The 23,154-nt window shown below is 47.1% G+C and overlaps 2 protein-coding genes across 2 annotated transcripts in view; one reads left to right on the top strand and one right to left on the bottom strand.

Annotated features, from left to right (window-relative positions):
- The first annotated feature begins 3,274 nt into the window (after positions 1–3,274).
- On the top strand, positions 3,275–12,618 carry Gdf11 (growth differentiation factor 11). The gene is made up of 3 exons (XM_048418367.3): positions 3,275–3,755; positions 8,454–8,851; positions 9,477–12,618. Exons 1-3 carry the CDS (start codon positions 3,311–3,313, stop codon positions 9,855–9,857), a joined length of 1,224 nt encoding a protein of 407 aa, XP_048274324.2. The 5' UTR covers positions 3,275–3,310; the 3' UTR covers positions 9,858–12,618.
- Positions 12,619–17,625: 5,007 nt separating this feature from the next.
- Positions 17,626–23,154, bottom strand: part of Sarnp (SAP domain containing ribonucleoprotein) — a 57,545-nt gene continuing 52,016 nt past the window's right edge. The window contains exons 10-11 of the mRNA XM_048418178.2: positions 20,312–20,401; positions 17,626–17,903 (exon numbers count right to left, since the gene is read on the bottom strand). Of these exons, the coding sequence (XP_048274135.1) occupies positions 17,862–17,903; positions 20,312–20,401 (132 nt within the window). The 3' untranslated portion in view covers positions 17,626–17,861. The remainder of the gene's footprint in view (positions 17,904–20,311; positions 20,402–23,154) is intronic.

The raw sequence follows: 23,154 nt of genomic DNA, 5'->3' as shown, positions 1-23,154 counted from the left end.
TCAAAAAACAAACAAAAAACCAAAAAACCAACCAACCAACCAAACAACAACAACAACAACAAAAAACCACACACGCTGGGTTGACATTTCATTATTATTCCACCAGAGGGCAGGATTGTCCACTTAATGAATGACCTGTAGTCTACGGATGGAGCGGAAATCTGCCTGGTTTCTGCCTCCCGGGTTATTTGGTCACAACAACCCCTTGTGGACACAAATACACAGTTTTCTTCACACACCCCCCCCCCCCCCCCGCTCAGCTCTCACCAGGTTCATTCAACCTTTTAGTCAAAGCAGCTAAGGAATACTTTAGTGAAAAGGGCCCTGCTCTGTTGGGTGTCACCGAGCCAGGGTTACAAGCTGAGTAAGGGGCGATGACCAACTCTATTAGAATGGTGTATTAGACCTTCAGTCCTCATAGTGTTTCAAAACAGCTGTAATAGTGTTATTCCCGTCTTACAAAGAACTCTAAGATGGTTGAAAAATAAAAAAAAAGAAAGAAAAGAAAAATAACTCTAAGGTGGAAAGGGGTTTAAAGGGGCTGGGAAGATGGCTCGGCAGGTAAAGGAGCTCTGCCACCAAGCCTGAAGAACTGACTTAGATCCCAGGGACCCAGCTTACTCCAGAAAGTTATTGTGACTCGTTTTGCTCCTGTGTGCACTTGAGTCACACACACACACACACACACACACACACACACACACACACGCAGACACACACATATTCAAGTTCACACAGCCAGAAAGGGAGGTTGCGTAGATGCAGGCAGCCTAGCTCTAATAGAAGCAGCTTGAAGGGAAGGACTGCTGACCGATTTCTCAAAATTCTTGTCCGGACTGAGACCTAAGAAAAGAGTAAATCTGGCCAAGAGATTTGGAGAGTGAAGCTGTGTGCTAGGGATCAAGCTAAGTGCTCACACATCACGCTGGCTGAGCTCTTGCGTTCCAGCTCCAGCTGAGAAGTTGTTCTGTGGAGACAGCTCAGATGATAGCACTGGAATGTGTGTAGCCTATGTGACTGCTTTCATTAAGTGAAGCCTGCAGGGTAGGGCACATCTGAGGGGAGCATTTCTCTACTTGATCTGCGGTGTTTGAGGTGTCTCAGGTTCTCCAGACTGGAGCCATCCTGTACCTACTGCCTACTGCTTGGAGGAAAGGGCTGAATCTTAGCATCTCATTTGTCTTTGCCTCTTCCACTAGACACACGTTTGATGAGGAAGTGAGAGGTGTGTGTGTCCTCTAAAGAAACAGAAAGAGGTGACACCGTTTCTGCTGTCCAGGGGTTTGCAGGGTGTTTGTTTGTTTTCAGACACGGGGTCTCACTATGTCACCTTGGCTGTCCTGGAACTCACTCTGTAGACCAGGCTGACCTCAAACTCACAGAGGTTCACCTACCTCTGCCTCCTGAGTGCTGGGATTAAAGACGTGAGTCACCATGCCCAGTTTATGATATTTTATTGGGTTTTGATTCTGGAAAGGAAACCAAAGGCCTTCTTCTTGGTCCAAGAATCCCAATAGTGAAGTTTAAACTTTTTATCTGTATTTATCTAAGTTTTTTTGAGACGGGCCTTCCTACCAGAGTTTACACATTTTTATTAATGGACATTTTGTGACATGGCAGAGGAGCAAGACCCACGCCCCAAACATTTTCAGTTTGCCAAGGGATCTCCAGAGACACGGGGCAAGGCATGTCTAAGCAAAGAGCTCTCTGAAGGCTGAGGCAGGAGGATAGCTGAGTTTGAGGCCAGCATGGGATACATTTGAGACGCTGTCTCAAAGAACAAAACGAGGATAGGGAAATGGAGTGAGAGGAGTTTAGGGGAGGGGAAGAGGGAGAGGGAGAGAAAGAGAAACTGAGGTCCGGGAAAAGGTAACCAGTATTGGTGACCACCGTGAAGTCCTTTTATCACTTGGCATTCTTCCTTCTTCTGCCCTGCTGTCTGGCTATGCTTGGGGTCACACCTGAAGACTAAGGCTGGTCCCTTGCTGCTCGCTGGCTCCACTCAGGCATCTGTGTATAGACCTCTCTCTCACCCTTATGCCTTAAACTTCAAGCTCTTTGTCATACATGTAAAACAAAGGCATGACTGGGAACGCAGGGGTCCAGATTTCAAGCACCACTTTCAAGTCCAGTCATCTCTCCAGCTTCTCATCTGATTCTTTCCCTGTTCAGGCCGGTCACTCCCTTTGTTCCATTAAACCTCACTTTCAAGCTCACGGCTCTCCCAGTTAGTTTTCTTCCTATCTCAGTACTTGCCATCACCTCCCCAACTTCTCCGTTTGTCCCTGACCTTTTCCTCTCCTAATTTCCTCGATCGGATCCCTGTGATAAGTCAGCCTGAGATGTTTCACTTTATGGCTCCTCTAACCATCCTGGGCTACCTCAAGTAGCTGAGGCTGTTCCCATCTCCACCTCCTCCCCCTTGGGGTCTCTCAATTCGCTCCCACCACGACGGACTTGTCTCTCTTCCTCTTTCCTTTAGGGGACTTGCCTTCTGATCTTTTCTGTGCACCTGCCTCAGCGAGGGCTCCCTCCAAGCTCCCTCCCGGTCTCTACTTCTCCCCCACGGTAGTGAATCTCCGTCAGTTCCCTTGCCCACCTCTCCTGCTCTGTCCTGGTTGAGTTTGTAGAATTCGGTTAGGCAACCGCCCCTCTTTGCGGTCCACCTTTGTCTCTGACTCTCTCTGCTCTAACTGTCCCACTAGTTCTCCTGATCGTTTTCCGTCTTTGCTCTGGCTCTCTAGCTAGCTAAGTCTCTCCCCTCTGTGACTTCTTTTCTCTTTTGTCTCTTCCTCTTCCCTTCCTATCTGGGTCTCTTTGGATCTGCCTCTTCCCCCACCCCCAACCCCTACTCATCGCTCCGTCTGTCCCCGGTCTCTCTGACTCGGTCCCTCCTGGCCTCCCCCCTCCCCCTCATCTCTCGCTCGGTCTCTTCATCTTTCTCTGGGCCCGTGCTCTCCCTCGCTCCCTCCCTCTCTCTCTCTTTTCCTCGGCTCTCTCCGGCTCCCTCTCTCGCCTCGGATGACAGCGCTACCTCTTTTGTTGGCTCCGCAGCCAATCGCGGCCGCTGACGACACGGGGGCCGGGGCTATAAAGGGCCCGGCCCGGGCTTGGGCCCCCCCAGCCGCCCGCCCCGGCCGCCCGCCCGCCCCGCCCGTGCGCCCGCCGCCCCCGGCCCCCGGCCCCCCCTCGGCCGGGCAGCCCCCAATCCCGCGCCGCCCGGACCCCCTCCTCCTCCCTCTTCCCTCCGCCCCCTCCCCGCGGGACTCCGGCGTCCCCGCCCCCCAGTCCTCCTCCCCTCCCCTGCAGCATGGTGCTCGCGGCCCCGCTGCTGCTGGGCTTCCTGCTCCTCGCCCTGGAGCTGCGGCCCCGGGGGGAGGCAGCCGAGGGCCCCGCGGCGGCGGCGGCGGCAGCGGCGGCGGCGGCGGCGGCCGGGGTCGGGGGGGAGCGCTCGAGCCGGCCGGCCCCGTCCGCTGCGCCGGAGCCGGACGGCTGCCCCGTCTGCGTGTGGCGGCAGCACAGCCGCGAGCTGCGCCTGGAGAGCATCAAGTCGCAGATCCTGAGCAAACTGCGGCTCAAGGAGGCGCCCAACATCAGCCGGGAGGTGGTGAAGCAGCTGCTGCCTAAGGCGCCGCCGCTGCAGCAGATCCTGGATCTGCACGACTTCCAAGGCGACGCGCTGCAACCCGAGGACTTCTTGGAAGAGGACGAGTACCACGCTACCACGGAGACGGTCATAAGCATGGCCCAGGAGAGTAAGTGGGCTACGGGGTGCGCGCGGTGCCGTCCAATCTCGGGAAGGACCCGGAAGGCCATTCTGCAAAAACTTGACGGATTGGGGAGCCGGGCCACTCCACACAACTTTTTCGAACAGTGAAGATGGACAGCGGAGTTGAGTGCACGCCCCGTTGGGGGTGGGGGTGGGGGGGTAAACCAAACCGGGCAGATATTGCTTCCCACCCTTGTGTGGAAAAAGATTCGAGTTGAAGTTGTCCCAGAAATTGGCACCCAACAGTGATTCTCCTTGAAGCGCTAGGTGGGTAGATTCCGCGACCAGGGCAGTCCCAGCTGGGCCGCAGTGCCATCTTCCTATTGCTCTGGCACCAGCACCAACTCCCTGCCTGGTGCTGTGTAAGGCGCCCACCAGGCTGCGGAGAACTGAGGTTCCTCTAACCCCACAGGCATAGGACCCAAACCTGGTGTCCCTCTGACTGACACCTTTTCTTTCTGCACCTGATCTCGCGCTGGGTAGCCCCTAGGAGCTTGAAGAGCTGTTCCCTCCTGGAACAGAAAGAGTTCAAACAACTCCACTCCACTGCGCTTGCGACTTAATGAGTATCGTTTGGTTACTCTCACCTTAGTGTTCTGCCCCTTATTCCCCGTCCTACCCACAGCTGGAGCCAGAGAAGACCCAGGGAGAAAGAACTAGGTGAGGGGGATGGGAGAACCCAGGCATCCGAGCCTCTGGCCAAACGGAGGATGAACACTCTAATAGACATGAGCTGCTTTGAAATTTTATGGCCTGGAAAATCCAGGCCAATACTACCGCCCCCACTGCCTGCTCTCCCTAGGGTCAGGTGACACCCTGCTCCCCTCCCCCACCGATTGTCGTGTCCCCCCCCCCAACTTCAGGGAACCAGGCTTTCTCTATTCCCTAGTGGTTTGGCAAGCCCCCCTCCTTTGGTTTTATGGCTCTGAACAGAAGGGGTGGGGGAGACTGGTTTATTGGCAGATGGGTCATAAAAAGCTGGGGGCTGCGGGAAATTCTAGTGGTCCACCCCCGTGGTAGAGGTACCCAGGTGTACATCTGGAAGGTTGAGTGCTTGGCATTGCCACCCAGTTTCTGCAGAATTCAACTCCAACTTGGTCAGGCTTGTAAAGAAAACTCAAAGAACCAGGAAATTCGTGTGTGTGTGTGTGTGTGTGTGTGTGTGTGTGTGTAGGGGGGGGGCATGGAGATCTGATCTTGAGTTCTCAGTCTCCCATGTTCTTAATACTTCTACTTTTGGAAACCAGAGTCAGTCTGAGATTGAATAGGGCAGGGATGAGGAAAGGGTTCTATCTAGAAAACAGTTGTAGAGAAATTATGAATGACCTAAAATTTTCTTATTCTGGTCTGTGTGATGTAAAGTGTGTGTTTCCAGGGTGAGTGGCCTAGCTGTGGGCTTCCTGTTACCCTTCACTCTTCCTAGCACCCCTTAACCAAAAGGCTTGAGCCCAGAATTAACTCTGGTAGTGGGGAGTAACAGCAAGTGAAGGGACTCAATACATGAACTGGGTGGGCAGTAGGGGTTAGCCTGGGGGCGGGAGTGCACCACTAGATGAGGCTGGGGTCTCACCCTAACTTCCATTTTAATGCCACTCCAGGACTTTAGGTAATCCAGGAACTGGGTTTCAAACCAGGTATTGTACTTCCCCTTTAAGAGTGTAGCTGCGACCTTAAGAGAGGGAGGGGGAGTAGAGGGGAGGGGAGGGAGAGAGAGAGGGGAAAAGGAAAAAGAGACTTTTATAGTCTAATCCCCAGGGACCCGCTTTAATAAGAGACTTGTGCTCTGCTAATCGGGGGAGGTGTTTGTCAGCAGAGATGGCCTCTGCTCCCCTCCCCCTCTTCCCCTCCCCCAGCCAACCCCGGACCCCAGCCCCCACCTTTCCGAGGCGGTTCTGCCTGCCCTAGTTCCCTCTACCCTCTCACTCCTCACTCTCCCACCCCAGTCTTCGTCCCTGGGAACCCAGCCCCCTGCTCTTCTGGGAGCCAAGCCCAGCCCCTCAGTTTGTCTCTCCTGTGCTTGCTCAGAGGCCCCTGCCCTCTCGCCCAACCTCCTGCCCCTGGGCCATCCAGCCTGAGTTGGGAGAGAGCGAGTGGTGGGGTGGAGGCTGTAAGCAGAGAGGGGGCTGGGCTTTTGCTGAAAATAGTGCAATGACCTCTCTCCCCCATCAGCACCGCCTACTAAACCTGACCTGCTGCCTGCCACCAACCAAATCAATCCAACACAGATGTGGCCCCTTCCCCTCCCCACCAGAGCTGGGCCTAAATGGGTGTTGGGGACTCTCAAGTCCTTTCCCTCTGTGGCTTTACCTGCTTCTTTGTTCCTTCTGCACCTTATCATCCCTACCCCTTGAGGTTTGACTCTCCCCTACCTTTGCCCTCTTAACCCCTGCCACTCCAGTCGAGCCCACCCAGTATTCTCCATTTCCCAAACATTTCCTCTCCTTACTACAGCCCTCTAGCCTGCCTTCAGTCTCTTCAGTCTTACCTTACTATCTCCAACCTCTCCCTTCCCTACTTCCTGTCCGTTAGAAACATTGCCTGTCTGCATGTGCACAGAGACATATATGTGGATCCCCTAAGGTAGAGCTAGAGGAACCCTTGTGCAAAGGAACCAGACTTGAGAGGGATATCGCATCACCCTGTCCCAGCTTTAAGTGGGCTGCTTAGTTTATGAAGTGAGCATTTATTGAGAAGCTATTGTTATTTGTCACATTCTTTAATGCACAGGATTGTCTGTATCGCACTGGGGAGTTTGGTGGGCAAGCCAGGTGATGGTTAAACTTACTTTGGTTGCTGCCAGGAAGAGTCTAGGAAGAACCTGCCATTGCATTATGGCAGTCGCAGAAACTACGATGAGGGAAAACAGGCTCAAGACAAGTATACACCCTCAAAGGAATAAGTATCTAAAGGCAAGAAACAGATAATTCTACCTGGACCTGGTGGTACCTGCATGTAATCCCAGCTACTCAGGAGACTGAGTCAGGGATTTCTGAAGTTCAAAGCCGGCCTTAGCAGGTGTGAGGCCCTAGGTTTGCTCCCCAGTAACACATGAACATGCACACACAGATCTCCATACTGCAATTAGATGTGGTATGCATTTGGATGCTTGTCACTCTGACTGCCCTCCTAACCTCTGAATGTCCACTCCTCATCCCTACCCTACCTGACGGGAGCAGATACTGGAAGAACAAAGGGAAAAGACGGTGCAGAAGGACATGGTGTGTCATGTTCTGAGTATATAGTCATTAAGTACTTTCTCCCTCACCACATTTGGAGAATCCTCTTCCTGGAGTAATGGGGAGCTAACCGGAGACAACAGATGTTACGGTCTCCATGACTGTACAGGTGGTAATACTTGGGTGTGATAGGTAAGGGCCTAGACAGCACCAAACTTACATGGCTCTGGAAAACCCTACTGCATTCTTCCTATTTACAGTGAGAATGGATATGCCTGTCAAAGGACACATAACTTAGGGCATCTCTAACACACTTAGGCGGTTAGGGAGAGCTTGGCATCATGGGACATACTGTAATATCAGCACTTGGAAAGATGAGATTGGAGGAGTGCTGTGAGCTGAGGCTAGCATGGCCACTTAGTGAGTTCCAGAACAGCCAAGGATATATGACGAAACAAAGACTGAAAGAGTTTAAGGAAAACAGAGGAGCTGGAACAGAAGCAAAGGGATATATTAAGAACCATCCTCAATGGCTCTTTTTTTTTAATATTTATTTATTTAGTATACAATATTCTGTCTGTGTGTATGCCTGAAGGCCAGAAGAGGGCATCAGACCTCATTATAGATGGTTGTGAGCCACCATGTGGTTGCTGGGAATTGAACTCAGGACCATTGGAAGAACAGGCAATGCTCTTAACCGTTGAGTCATCTCTCCAGCCCCCATCCTCAATGGTTTTTAAGGGCCAAAGGAACAAGGGAAAAGGGCCGAAATGTAAAGTTGGGACTGAGTAAACAAAGGGAGCTCAAGGGTAGAAAGATGACTGCTTATAGTTGCCTTGGTGTGTTAAGTATTATTTCTGATGCTCTGGACAAGCAGGACAGATAGTCCACAGTTTCCTTCCTTCAGCAGCTGAGAGAGGAATGCCTGGTAGTTCCATTCTGTAAGGTGTGTTACTGCAAATAGGGAGCCTAGATCTGAATTCTCGTTTACTTTATAAATTTAGCCCACACTCCATCTCTCTGAACCCTGGGTTATTTCCTCTGATGCCTCTTTTTGCTTTTTTGGGGGGTGAGGTGGACTGCCAGGTGCCACCTGCCCACGAGACAAACCAGGGCAAGGTAACTTGTAGACAGCAGGTAGCTTCTATGAAGAACATTAAAGATTCAGAAAACACGAGAGACTGACTGAGAAGCACAGAGGCAAAGAAGGCTTCAGATGGAGGGAGACTCAGTAAGTACTTTAGCGGGTCATTTGGTAGATGGATCCTCTGTGTTAGGAGAAATGGTGGAGAGAATGGGTATAGATCGGTAGGGCCTAACAAATTTATTATCCTATAGATGAGACAATTTTAGGCACCAGAGACATACTAGTTAACAAGATAGGCACAGGAGAAGGGTAAAGAAGAACTGGAAGACAGGCTGAGAAGAATCTGCTAAAGCCACCCACAGCTGCTAAACCCCTCCACAAACACCCTTTGCTGATGCTGTACCCCCTTCTCTCTTATCAGCGGACCCTGCAGTGCAGACAGATGGCAGCCCTCTCTGTTGCCATTTCCACTTCAGCCCCAAGGTGATGTTCACAAAGGTACTGAAGGCCCAGCTGTGGGTGTACCTCCGGCCTGTGCCCCGCCCAGCCACAGTCTACCTGCAGATCTTGCGACTGAAACCCCTAACTGGGGAAGGGACCGCAGGGGGAGGGGGTGGAGGCCGGCGTCACATCCGTATCCGTTCACTAAAGATTGAGCTACATTCGCGGTCCGGCCACTGGCAGAGCATCGACTTCAAGCAAGTGCTGCACAGCTGGTTTCGCCAGCCACAGAGCAACTGGGGCATCGAGATCAACGCCTTTGATCCCAGTGGCACAGACCTGGCCGTCACTTCCCTTGGGCCAGGAGCTGAGGGGCTGGTGAGCAGGGGGCCTGAAGTGGTGGTGGATATGTGTAACCTGTCCCCAGGAGATGGGGGTTAGAAAAGGTAGATCAGGAATGTGGAGGTTGGGGCCAGGAACTAATTTCAGAGGAGGTGGAGGTGGGGTTGCAAACTATCACTTTTCAGGGATTTAAGCCAGGTAACAGCTGAAAACTGAAACTGGATTTGGGGTGACGGTGTCAGTTAGTGGGAGACCCGTGGGAACACAAAACTGACCCTTGTCTGGGCATGGTGTTGTCTAATCCTGTCACTAGGGAGGCCAGACAGGAGGATCAGGAGTTCTAGACCATTTTCTGATACACAGCAAATTTGAGGCCAGCCTGAGCTGTGTAAGATTCCACCTCGAATCAAAAGTAAAGAACCTGGCCATTGATGATGACGATATGATGAGGTCACACTGCCAGGAAAGGAAGAATTAAGGAACATGAGCAGAAGAGATAGCTAGATGGCAAGAGAAGTGGGTAGGTCTGTCGGTGGGAGCAAGGAACAAGCCAAGATGTCAATGGTTTTTGATCTGATGCTCCTGTTGAGATGCAGGTAGGAAAGTAAGAGAAACTGTTCAGGGCTATGTCACATCTCTTTCCCCTCTCCCTGACCCTCAGCATCCTTTCATGGAGCTTCGAGTCCTAGAGAACACAAAAAGGTCCCGGCGGAACCTAGGCCTGGACTGCGATGAACACTCGAGTGAGTCCCGCTGCTGCCGATACCCTCTCACGGTGGACTTTGAGGCTTTTGGCTGGGACTGGATCATCGCACCTAAACGCTACAAGGCCAACTACTGCTCCGGCCAGTGCGAGTACATGTTCATGCAAAAGTATCCACACACCCACTTGGTGCAACAGGCCAATCCAAGAGGCTCCGCTGGGCCCTGCTGCACCCCTACCAAGATGTCCCCAATCAACATGCTCTACTTCAATGACAAGCAGCAGATTATCTACGGCAAGATCCCTGGCATGGTGGTGGATCGCTGTGGCTGCTCCTAAGGTGTGGGCTACAGTGGATGCCTCCCTCATAGACCCTCCCCCAAGACCCCAGCCCTGGTCCCCACTCCCCCAAGCCCTAGAGTGCCCTCCACCTCTTCCCATGAACATCACACCTTGTTCCCTGACCAAGCAGTGTGCAATACAACAGAGGGAGGCAGGTGGGGATGGAGGGTGAGGGGCTGGGAGAAAGGAAGGGCAGTCAGGGTGAAATGTACCTGAGATTTGCAGGTGAGAAGGCTTGGCAAGAAGACAAGAGATGTAGAGACAGAGGAAGAAGATGGAAGGATAGAGACAGAGGAGCAAACAGAGCAACACTGAGAAGGCAAAGGAATAGAGGCTAAAGACAGACAAGGAGAAAGAGACTGAAATGGGAGTAAAATGAAAGCCCTGCCCCAAGCCTCCTTTCTTCTACCAGCAAGGTGAGGCTTGATATAGATTGGGGAGTTCCCCTGACAACTCAGTAGGAGTAAATCAGAAATCCATTCTTAGCTTCTTCCCTCTCTCCTTCCAACAGTAGCCAGAAGTGGAATAAGGCAAAGGAAGGACCTGGGAATTTTTTATTTATTTATTTATTATGACTTTTCATATTTTTTTTTTGGTATTTGGCTTTACTGGAATAGGAGGGACCCTGCCCACTGTGCCCCACTGGTCCCTGCTCTCCCCAATACCAACCTCCTTAAGCACTTGTATTAAGCCTCCAGGGTTGGGAATGGGAGGAAAGGGCAAGAGGATCGACACATGGAAGCTTCTAACCCATAATCACCCTAACCAACCTTCTTGAGCCAAACGGGTTGAGCTGAGTGGTCATGGAAACAGAAAAAAGTTCTGACTTAAGAGCTGGGGGGGAGGGAAACCTCAACATCCAGATCTATGAGAGCTACTAAAATACCCCTCAGGCCTACCTTAGTTGTGGTACTATTAGCCAGAGGGCACAGCCTGCTTATCCCCAATCCCCCTCAGCCAAGAGACCAAAGAGCCTGTGGAATGCCCCTGCTCTCAGCCTCTATCTTCAGGTCAATAAAAATTAGAGATCCCAGAGTCCCCCCAGGTCTGGGAAGGGTTAAGGGTCAAAAAAATAGTAAAGAGGCTGAAGGTTCTAGGGCATCTGAATCCAAATCACTGCTCTAGGCTAGGGAGTACAGCCAGCAGACCAAGTGGAAGGGATTCTGAAGGGGGACATTTTAGTCCCCTACCCCAAAGCTCAGGGTGGAAGAAGGGAGAACAAGGGAGAAGAGTGTCTATAATTTTATCTTTTATTTTTGGAATATAGCAGTACCTGACAGCAGGGATGGGACAGTACAGGCATGTGACAAGGCCAGTTACAGCAGAGGATGGGAGGATGGAGAATCCTTGGTTTGGAAGGCTTAGGAAGCAGGCAAGCGATTAGCTGCCACTTCAAGTCACTACCTGGGCCCATTCATTCCTCCCACAATCCAACCCACCCTCCTCTGGACTCACTGTGCCTCAGTTTCTTCCCCTTGATGGAATGAGAAACAGCAGCACCCGCCACAGCCAAGAGATGAATTCTGAGCACTTACCACGGGCACTTTATGGACATAAAATACCTCTCGCTGTGGGACTAGATAACCAGGGCACCACAATGGTGGTGAAGAGATGTGAGGCTCAAAGGAGTCAGGCTTCAGAGCACAAGTACCCTCCGCCTCTCAGCTGGACAATGCCTGAAGCCAAGGAGCTGAAAATCTCCACACCCTAACCATACCTCACCTGTGGCCTCTTGGCTCCAGACAAGATCTTGAGAGGATGGGGGAGAGGGGAGATTACAGCTACATGACATGACGTAGAAAAGTACTGAACCGAGGCCTGGCCAGGGAGGTCTGTGCTTCCTGAGATCATGCTTCTTTTAATTGGGGCAGACCATGGGAAGGACAAAAGTGTGTGACTATCCTTGGTACCTAACTCCTATCTCACAGTGAGAAAAGGAGATGTCTCCTACAAGGAATGGACAAGGGCCGCTGAGCCTTTCAACTCACTTCCCATGTAGCAGCTGTTAGTCCCAAGCCTCTCTCTGGCCCTGTTCTTCATCTTTTTTTCTACCCCATCTTAAAGAACAAGACACATTTGACCATCACCACCAACCACACTTCCTTGGTGGAGGAGAGCAATAGAAGCAGCGAGAAGATGCTTTCCTCCAAGGTCAAATGTCTATTGATCTTGGAAAAGGTAAGGGTCAGATAATTAGGTTATCAGGTAAACTTCTCTACTATAGTTTAGAGAGCTGGGGCATTAAACTTCAAATACTGCCTCTTTATCACCACCAAGTAAATACCTTTCCAGGGGGAAAAGGTTCTCTTATGAATACAAACCTGAGTTAAGCCTCAGTTTCCTGGTCTTTTCTATCTCCTAAGAGGCTTGAGGACATGGCCTAGCAATTCAGTGGGAGCTGGCACTTCCCACACCTTACCTGTGTGGACTAGCCAGTGCTCCTCTGAAAGTGTCATTCATTATTAGTGTAATTCTTAACTTTGTGTATCTGTTACATCATGTATGTGATTGCCTTTGTTTGTTAAGGGTGTTTGAGGAGTATGGGTTGACAGGGGCACTGGAATGCCAGGAAAGGACTTCTTCACTGACATCAAGATTATAGGAAGGAACCATTGCAAAAGGCCATCAGGCAGTTTTCAAGTTATGTGACAGAGGGCAAAGATGGCCATAGGGTGCTCTGAGTTTTGGAACGGTCACATGACACAATCCAGCACTTGAACCTGAAAAAAGGAAAATAAAGCAGTCAAAGAGTTCAGAATTCCGTGGTGAGCTCTTCTCCCTGACTGAGCGTCATGTCTGCACCCGAGAGACTAACAACTAGAGAGGCTTTGAGAGAAGAACAAACGAACTCAGATGAGTCCTTGAAGCAAGAGAGGAGGCACTGAGGGCATTGGGGAATGATGACAGGATGGACAGACACTGGGAAAGGGAGATGACAAGAGTTCTTCTGAGAACTAGATATAAAACAGTCCCAAAGATCACAAGACACCTACTTACACAGAATGAAAAGTCTAGGCACTAAAATAATATAACAGAGTCCTCCAATCCTGGCTGCCTCTAGAGTATTCCCAAAATCAAGCTGGCAGCTCCCCACCGTAGTTCATTCAGTGTTTCAAACATTGAATCCACTATAAAAACTCCCACATGCCCACAGCATAATTTCTAAGGCATTAGAGTAATCTTGCTTGAGTCACAGGATTCAATGTGCCACCTGGCTTTCTCTGACCCTTTAGTTCCATTAAAGCTTTCCTGCCAATCAGCTAGACTAAGGGGGTCTCTTGGTCTCATGTATATGTGCCCCTATAAAAGAGTCAGACTGCATGAACAGGTAAATTTATGTACACGAAGGCCCAGATTATGCCACTCACCACCCAACCCCCATCCTCTAGCTGGAACCTGCTTGTCCAGGTGTGTGGGAGGGAGGTGTCCCCATTTGTCCTACATCTCAATTTTACTTTGGGAGACTTCAGGGCTAACACTGTGTAAACTACATCAGGAATGTGTGCTGGGCACACGATAACACCATGGAATTCTCACTGCAGCCCTCACAATAGTTTGGAAACAGTCAGGATCCAGAAGTAGTAAGGTAGAACAAGGAATCAAACCCAGGTAGTTAACATGCAATAACATGTTTTAATCTATTTAATCTGTTGTTAAATTATATGAGAGGCGGAAAACTGAATCCAGGGGCAACAGAAGTGAGAAAGCTGAGAAACACCTTGGGTCCAAAGGGCTGGCTGAGTATGGAACCTTTTCCAGTGTCTTTCAGCTGACAGATGGGGATGTAGCATAGCTGATAGAGTTCCTGCCCAGCACCACACAAAACCAGGCATGCTGGCACAAGCCTGTAATCCAAGTCCTTGGGAGGGAGAAGCAGAAAGATCCTGAAGGTTAGATTTTGGAGGGATTAATAAACAGAAAGTAAGTGCCATTGCTGGAGGCTTTGCACAAGAGAACAGTTAAGAAAAACTTATCCGTGAGTTTGGGACCAGCCTGGTCTATAGAGCTAAGTCTAGGATAGCAAAGACTACACAAAGAAACTCTGTCTCAACCCCTCCCCCTTCCAGAAAGAAAGAAAGAAAGAAAAGAAAAGAAAAGAAAAGAAAAGAAAAGAAAAACTTATCCTCGCTGGAATGGTGGCACACACCTTTAATCCCAGCACTCAGGAGGTAGAGGCAGGTGAATCTCAGAGTTCCTGGCCAGTATAGTCTACAAAGTGAGTTTCAGGACAGGACAGTCAAGGCTACACATACACAAAGAAACCCTGTCTCAAAAAGAAAAAAAAAAGTCATCCTATCTCAACTATCTGAATTTCCTGTTTCTCATGTCAACAAGTCTCAAAGACTAAGAAATTCTGCTTTCATAGCTTCCTTCTTCCTAAAGTCTTCACCCCAAAGCTTCTAGCCTTTTTCCCTTCAGCCGTTCTCAGGGCAGACAGAACCATAAAAAGGTACAACGTCATAGCTAAGGGCCCCGGTCCTCACTGTGGCTATAGCACTGACCAGATCCCTTAAGAACTCCAGGGGAATGTTGATGCTGCATCAACTGGGGGATGAAGAGCGCTGCTTGGGTCCCAAACCTAGAGGACTGTCTAGTCAAACAAAACGGACTTAGGCTGTAAGGACTAAATTAGTAAAAACACAGGTATTCTGATCTAGTCATGCTCACTGTGCAAAATGACTAAAAGGACACAGAACAGGATGCTCAGGCTTAGAAGTTAAGAGAATCTTCTGACCAATGTATGAACAGCTGGAGAAATGGAACAAAAGGGGTTAATTAAAAGAAAAGGGGGAAAAAAACTACACATTTGGGAAGCACCATAAAAGATCTGGGAAAAGCCAAGAGCAGTGGTGCACACCTTTAATTGAGGCATGGACCTTTGTGAGTTTGAGGCAGGTCAGGGGTACAAAATCAGACTCTGGGTTTTGGTTTAAGATCTGGGTAAAGCAAAGGAAGTAAAGACTGGGATTAGTAAAGTAAATGCCTGCTGTTCAAGTATAAAGACCCTGAGTTTGGACTCCTAGTTCCTACATAAAAAAAAGAAGAAAAAATGGGTCTAGTAGTATTGTCTGTAACTCCAGAACTGGAGGTTAGAGACAGGTGGATCCTTGGAAATTATTGGCCAGTCAGCGTAGCTAAATCAATGAGCTACAGATTCAGTAAGGGGTCCTGTCTCAATAAATTAATGGTTATCAATCGAGGAAGAAATCTGACTGGACCACCAGCTACAATAGGCACACATAACTACCCATATGAACACATACATCACATACACATAAAAGTAAAACCATAAAAGAATCTTAGCCAGGCATGGTAGAAATCCCACCACTACTAATAATCCTAGCACTCAGGAGACTGAAGCTGAAGAATGCTGTGAATTTAGAACCAGCCTGGGCTACAAAGTGAGACACCATCTCAAAAATGAGGGGTAGGAGAGATCAGAGAGAATTCGAGGTTAAATTGAGCGTGTCTCTGCAAGGTTATGGAAGATAAACAGATTAAGATCAGAGCGGGGCTGTGGTGGTGCAAACCTTTGATCCCAGAGCACAGTGAGAAGAGGGTAAGGGGTACCAAATCTCTGAGTTCAAGGCCAGCCAGGTCTACAGAGCAAGTCCCAGGGCAGTCAGGTCAACAGAGAGAAACCCTGTATCAAAAAACAAAAACAAGACAAAACAAACAAACAAAAAACCACAAAAACATGCAAGCAAACAAACAAAAACAAAAAAACAACAAAAAACACAGATACCAGAAGTGACTTTAATAGTAACATTGAGGATATAGAGGCAGGTAAATTTCTGTGAATTTGAGGCCAGCCTCGTCTATGTAGGGACTTACAGGACACTCAGAGCTACCTCACAGAGACAACCTGTCCCAAAAATAAATAAAGCTGGGTGGTGGTGGCGCACCCCTTGAACACCAGCACTCAGGAGGCAAGTCTCTGAGTTTGGTCTACAGAGCAGGTTCCAAGACAGCTAGGGCTGTTACACAGAGAAATCTTGTCTTCAAAATAAAAAAACAAAAACAAAAAAAACACCAAACCCCCCAAATTAAAAGACCTATACTGCTACATTATATTATATACATCAACTTTATTTCTTCAATATTTATTTATAATCATTCTGAGATATAAATCCTAATGAACCTATACTCTGTTTTTAATACAAAACAGCATTTTTCTGGTTTTCAGATGAAGATACTGTGGAGAGGAAAAAAATAACTGGAGGTTACAGTCTAGTGTAAAAAAGGGGGTGGGGCCGGCAGAAGAGAATGACGGGAAGAGAACCTCATCCAATTACATCATTTGGCTGAGGAGGTGACAAATTATATAATAAAAGGGCAACCTTGGCTCTGTTCACCATGGCGCCACTGAAGTTTTTCTAAAATGCCTAAACTTAGGTTCCTACCTTTCTTAGGAGGCAGACTGATGCAGAAGCCAGCTGGCCTTGAATCTGCAGTGCTCCATGGCACAAGACTGTAATGTTAGCAAGGTGAACTCTCGATTAATCACAAAACCAGCTGGATTTTGGTAGAAATGAGGATTAAGATTTACATCACAGCAACACAAGGTTTAATTATGTCAGCAAAGTTTTCAAGTAAGGCAACTCTCATGATCTTCCCAAAGAAATCTCCAAAGCCAAGCATTTATTGATCCGGAAATATAGAGACTGAAATGAGAAACCCATGCAGGTGGCGGTGCCTGCCGGTAATCACAGCTCTAAGAAGGCTGACTCAAGGCCTCCTGGTTGACACAGCACGTCTCAGGCCGGGAGGGAAAAAAAAGGATGTAGGGAGGGGACTTGGCTAAGTAGCAGGTTTCAGATCTACATATAACTTAGAAAAACAAGCAGTCTGCTTAGACAACCAAATGATTTTAGTGATATATAAGACATCACTGCTGTGGCTGCAATAGCATTCTGCCACAATTCTGGCAGAAGAGGACACACTAACAGAGCCTCACTACAAAGTGCAGGCATGGCTGGAACCATTGTATAATAGTAAAGTGCTTACCCAGCAGGTACAAGGCCATGTTTGATCCCCAGTACTGGGATAGGGGAGCAAACGAAAACCAGGCATCTTGTTCTACTAATGGCCCAATGACCTAGGTAACAATACTTAATATCTCTGACATATAGTCATGCTTTGGATTTCTATACTCGTACCTAAGGACTGGTCAGCCCATTTGCCTTCTTGAGCTATAACCATCAAGCTCCCATACACCGACTTCTGCTCTAACCAGAGAGTAGCATGTCAGACCATTTGGATTCTATTTTATTTAAAGCAGAAGACGATCAGTCACCAGCCCGTTATCTTACCCTTTACATTCCCTAAAATCTCCCAGACTTTCTCCACATCATCTCAAGGGGTCATTTCAACCTCTACTCATTTATTTATTTGCTTTTTCAAGACAGAGTTTCTCTATGTAGTCCTAGATGTTCTGAAACTCACTTTGTAGACCAGGCTGGCCTTGAATTCCGAGATCCACCTGCTTATGCCTCCTGAGTGCTGGGATTAGAAGCAGGTGCCACCAATGCCTGGCTATTTCAAGCTTTGGGTGACTTGGCCTCATCATGAAAAATAAATAAAAGCATATCTCTGAGTACAAAGAAGATAAGAAAGAAGCTTAAAAGGCAGGCTCAATCTTCTTATCTTCTTTCCTATGGGATAAAGGCATTACAGTTAATTCCCCCTAATATTTGCCACTGACATTCCCTGTGCGGTCTAATCTGGCTCTAGGAATTTAAAGGAGCACCTAATAAAACACATGTTCTCTTTTCTTTCTCTTTTTATTAATAAGCAAAATAATTAAAAACAAAAATATAACAACCTTAATGCAGAGTAGCAGTTAAATCAAACTGCTGCTGGAATTTAAGGATGTACCTATCTAAGGCACACACTTCCTCACTGTGAGGCACATGACTGTGTGTAGGGTGTGTGTGTATAAAAACCAAGAAGAGTTTGAGAAATGGAAACCACTATGGGGTAGAAAGCATGAACTTTTCATTATGCAATCCCAAAACGCTCTGCTCTTTTCCTTTTCTTGGCCTGTAATGAAAAAGCAAGAAAAAAAATTAGATTGCAAAACAATAGCAAGATTAAGTTTCTGTCCGCTTTAACCGAAACCCACATTAACTGTCAAAAGGGCCTAAGAAGAGATAACCACTAACTTCAAGCCAGAGACTTTATTCCTGAATCTCTCCAGCTATCCAGTCAGAAACAGAGAGGTCTCGTGAAAAAGGTGAGAAATGATGACGAAAAACACATCCATACACATAAAAACAAAGGTTGAACAAAATATAACATAACATAAAAATAAAGGTTAAATAAACAGGGTGTGAGGTGGGAAAACAACCAAGGGAAAATGGGAGAAGGAAAGAGTGGCAGAAAACGCAAGATTTCAGTGGACAATGGGTAAGCAATACCATCCACAGAGCAGCTACAATGAGGCAGTAGCTATGCCACAGAGAAGGTGACTCTTCAATGCAGAAAGAGTAAGCTGGAGAAGGAAGGGTGTTTGCAAGAAAGTCCTTATTATGGCGCTCTCTCTCTCTCTCTCTCTCTCTCTCTCTCTCTCCTTCCCTCCCCCCCCCAATTTGGTTTTTCAAGAACTAGCTTTGTAGACAGCTGGCTTTGAACTCAAGAGATCCTCCTGCCTCTGCCTTCTTAATGCTAGGATTAAAGATGCGCACCACCACTACCAGTAGCCTCAAACACATGTTCCTCTTGTCTCTGCCAGCAAATCCTACCAGCATGTTCCACTACAACCGATTTGCTTTAAAAAAAAAAAAAAAATGGAGTCTTTCCCCTCATGTCTGAATATTCTTCAGCAGATTTCATCTTGTAAAGTGGTACTGTGATGCCTCTAAGCATAACCTAACCTAACTGGTAGCCTAGTTACGTTCAGATGCCTACTGACTACCATGTCATGGGGACTACAGTGGGGCTCGGAAGTTATGTAGATTACGCAGCTCTTAAAGAAGGCAATACAGGGGAGAGGGCACAAAATGAGCCATGAGTGACTTAGAAAAAGTTCTTGTGTTCTTTATGTTCATTTCAACACAGGGAAGTTTTCTGTAGTTAATTCACACTGCAGGTTTGATACAGCTTTTTTAAAAGCAGAATACACTACAAGCCCATTTCACTTGGACTAATGACATAATTCCTTGAAATGAGACAAAACTCCTCTGGCCCATGTAAACTGCAAGAGCCTCAGAAGCTACTACTCCCTTACAGACAATGACTTCCAACCAAAGCCACTGTTCCTACCACCCTCCTTAACCTGGAGAAGCCAATGTACCTACTTAGTGAAATACCTGGCTTATTGACAGCTTCCACATAAGAAATAATTCTAAGCAGAACTGAAGCAAGCTCATCTTGTTAAATCAGTAAACATTATAAATAGTGTCTTATTTCAGGAGAACAAAGTCTACAGATTCCTTTAGTTTTTTTCCCTAGTAAAAAGCATAAATTGATTTGACCATAATTTTTTAGATTTCTTTGATGTGCATGACTGTTTTGCCTACATACATTTATGTGCACCAAGTACATGCTACGGATCACATAGGTCCTCTGCAAGAGCAACAAGTGGTCTTAACTGCTAAGCCATCTCTCCAGCTCTTGATTTATAATTTTCATGGCATATATACTTATTTATAAAGAAACTTTAGGGAATAGCAAGATTGTCCAGTTGGTAAAATGCTTATTGTACAAATAACCATGAGGACTGTGTCTGTAAAGCTATCACTGGATAGGGGAAGATAGGTAGATTCCTGGAGCTCACTGACCAGGCAGCCTAACCCATTAGTGACATCCAGGCTCAGTGTGAGAGGCCGTCTCACAAAACAGAGAGAAGCCAGGCAGTGGTGGCGTGCGCCTTTAATCCCAGTTCTCTGGAGGCAGAGACAGGTGGATCTCTGTGAGTTTGAGGCCAGCCTGGTCTACAAAGAGAGTCCCAAGGCAGGTGCCAAAGCTATATATAGAGAAACCCTGTCTCCAAAAATGAAAACAAACAAACAATAAAACAGAGAGGAAAAGTGGGTGTTAGTGGTGCACACCTTTAATCCCAAGGAGGCAGAGACAGGCAGATCTCTGTGATTCTGAGGCCAGTCTGGTATAAAGAGAAAGTTCCAGGACAGCCAGGACGACACAGAGAAACCAGAAACCCCCGCCCCCCCCACACACACAAGAGTCCTAGAAGGACGAAGAAACAAGTGGAAGTGTCAGTCAAGCAAGCCTGACAACTGACAACCTGAGTCCAGTCTCCAGAATGCCCACAAGCTAGCCCACCTCAATAAGCTCACAATTACAGAAACGAAACTCCCAGAGTTGTCCTCTGACCCCTACACAGAAGCCTTGACATGGGAGGGCATGTGTGTGCATGTGCACACACAATTTTGGTGGGGTTTTGTCTGACTGTATTACTAGCTCTAAGAAGTATTCTAAATTTAGTTCACCTCTGTATCCTCTGTGGTTCCAGTTCCAGCTGAACTTGTCACAATTCCAAACCTCTCCTTCCTTTTCTTCAGCTTCTCATCATCCTCAGACTGTCAAAGGATAAAGGCAACAGTTGAAACAAGCTATTCTCTGTTTACCAAGTTTATAGGAATAAAACTAATTTATTGGTTACAATATGCAAGCCAACCTTATATATCAAGAGCCAGGGATCACACAACTACAAAAGACAGAGAAGAAAATAAACACCCTCATACTGTGATTTAGCTGCAATTTGGCCCCAAGGATTCATGTGCTGCAAGTTTGAGGAATACCAAGTGTGACAACAGTGGGAAGTGAGGAGGTCTTTAAGAGGTTGGGCACTAAAGGCCGTGGCTAGGCCGTGCACAGTATTTGTTCAGAAAGGATTAAGACAGTTCTTGTGGAAGCCTGAGTGGATTCTTATGAAAACAAATCATTCTAACAAACCTAACCTTTGCATATGCTCTGACCTCCTGTTTGGAAATGTGATCTTCTCGTCCTGCAACATTCCTGCCATGATGTAATACAACCAGTGAGATGGGGGACCCTTGTTGCTGTTTGGACTTTCAGCCTCTAAACTGTTAACTAAGCAACTTTTGTTATCAAGTTGCTCAGCCTTTTATAGTGTTTTTCTATAGTAATAAGAGACTAATACAGTTAGCATGCAGTATGCTGTACTAAGAGTAACTAACTAAAACTTACGTTGAGTAGTAGCCTCAAAACAGTACAGTGAAAAGTCAGTCAGGCATGGTGGTAAGAGTAATACCAGCACTTAGGAGAAAGACCCAGGAAGACTGCGAATTCAGGGGCAGTCTGGAGTACAGTGAGTTTCAGACCAGTATGAATTATATAGCAAGACACTGTCTCAAAACTAAAAAGGCTTAGATGGCTGAGTCACAGTAAAGTGCTAGATGTATAAACATAAGAATATAAACTCAATTCCCAGCACCCATGTGAGAGACTGGATAAGGAACTATGTGTCTTTAATTCCAACACTGAGGAGAAAGAGACAGGCAGACAAATCTCTAGGGTTCACTGGCCAGTCAGTCTAACCTAATTAGTAAGCTCCATGCCAATGCAAGACTACCTCAAAAAACACAGTGGAGCCAGCTGGACAGCTTAGCCAATAAAAGTACTTGCTGGCAAGACCGTCCAAGAATGATTCCTGACATCCATAACTGATTCATCCAAGTTCTCCTGTGAGACAGTCAGAAAGACTCATACATTCATGCAGCACCTGAATAACACCCGTGGTTGACCTCTGGCATTCATATATACATGAACCCACATACATTTTTTTTTTAATTTAAAAAGAAACACATGAGGGCTGGAGAGATGGCTCAGGGTTAAGAGCTCTGGCTGCTTTTCCAGAGGTCCTGAGTTCAATTCCCAGAAACCACATGGTGGCTCATAACTATTTGTAATGAGATCTGGTGCCCTCTTCTGGCCCACAGGCACACAAGCATGCAGAACACTACATGATGGATGGATGGACAGACGGACGGATGGACGGACAGACGGACGGACAGACAGACAGACAGAGCGAGCTCCAATCAAGAAATTGCTTTTGGCTGGTGATGATACAGGCCTGTAATCCCAGCACTTGGGAGGAATAGGCACGTGGATCTCTGAGTTCAAGGCCAGTCTGGTCTATAGAGTAAGTTTCAGGACAGCCAGGGCTACACAGAGAAAACCTGTCCCAAACGAAAATAAACAAATAAAATAAAACGAATAAAAATGTTTCAATTCCACACTAAGAGAGCACCTGAGCAAGCACAACACAAACAATATACTACAGCTGAAACGGCCATCACTGGAAGCACAAACAAACCTGAAGGCTATTTACCTTACAAATCCTACGACAAAATGCATGTTTATCTGGAATATAGTGAGCCAGCATTTTTTGTGTATTTTAATATTATTATTATTATGTGTATATGATGGAGGACGCCTGAGGTCAGAGATTACCCCTGTAAAGTCATTTCTCTTCCATTTTAAAATTATTTTTTTATTGATATTTATTGAGCTCTACATTTTCTCTGCTCCCCTCCCCCCTTCAGCCCTCCCTCAAGGTCCCCTTGTTCCCAATTACTCAGGAGATCTTGTCTTTTTCTACTTTCTACTTCCCATGTAGATTAGATCTATGTAAGTCTCTCTTAGTGTCCTCATTGTTGTCTAAGTTCTCTGGGATTGTGGTTTGTAGGAGGCTTTCTTTGCTTTAAGTTTAAAAACCACCTATGAGTGAGTATATGTGATAATTGTCTTTCTGTGTCTGGGTTACCTCACTCAAAATAATATTTTCTAGCTTCATCCATTTTCCTGCAAAATTCAAGATGTCGTTATTTTTTCCAGCTATGTAGTAGTACTCCATTGTGTAAATGTACCACATTTTCCTTATCCATTCTTCAGTTGAGGGGCATTTAGGCTGTTTCCAGGTTCTGGCTATGACAACCAAAGCTGCTATGAACACAGTTGAGCACATGTCCTTATGGCACGATTGAGCATCTTTTGGATATATACCCAAAAGTGGTATTACTGGGTCTTGAGGAAGGTTATTTCCTAATTTTCTGAGAAATCACCACACTGACATCCAAAGGGGTTGTACCAGCTTGCATTCCCCCAACAGAAATGTTCCCTTTTCCCCACAACCTTTCTCTCCCACTTTTTCATACCCACTGAACCCTCTCTCCAGTTCCATGGGATTTTTTTAAAATTTTTTATGATTTATTTATCTTTTTTTTATTTTATGTGTATGTGCATTGGTGTGAAGGTGTCAGATCCCCTGGAACTAGATTTTTTCAGACAGTTGTGAGCTGCCATGTGG

The sequence above is a fragment of the Myodes glareolus genome, chromosome 26, assembly GCF_982192425.1.
Source record: "Myodes glareolus chromosome 26, mMyoGla1.1, whole genome shotgun sequence".
In the NCBI taxonomy this organism is placed as follows: Eukaryota; Metazoa; Chordata; class Mammalia; order Rodentia; family Cricetidae; genus Myodes; species Myodes glareolus.
This window is presented reverse-complemented; position numbering and strand designations above follow the sequence as displayed.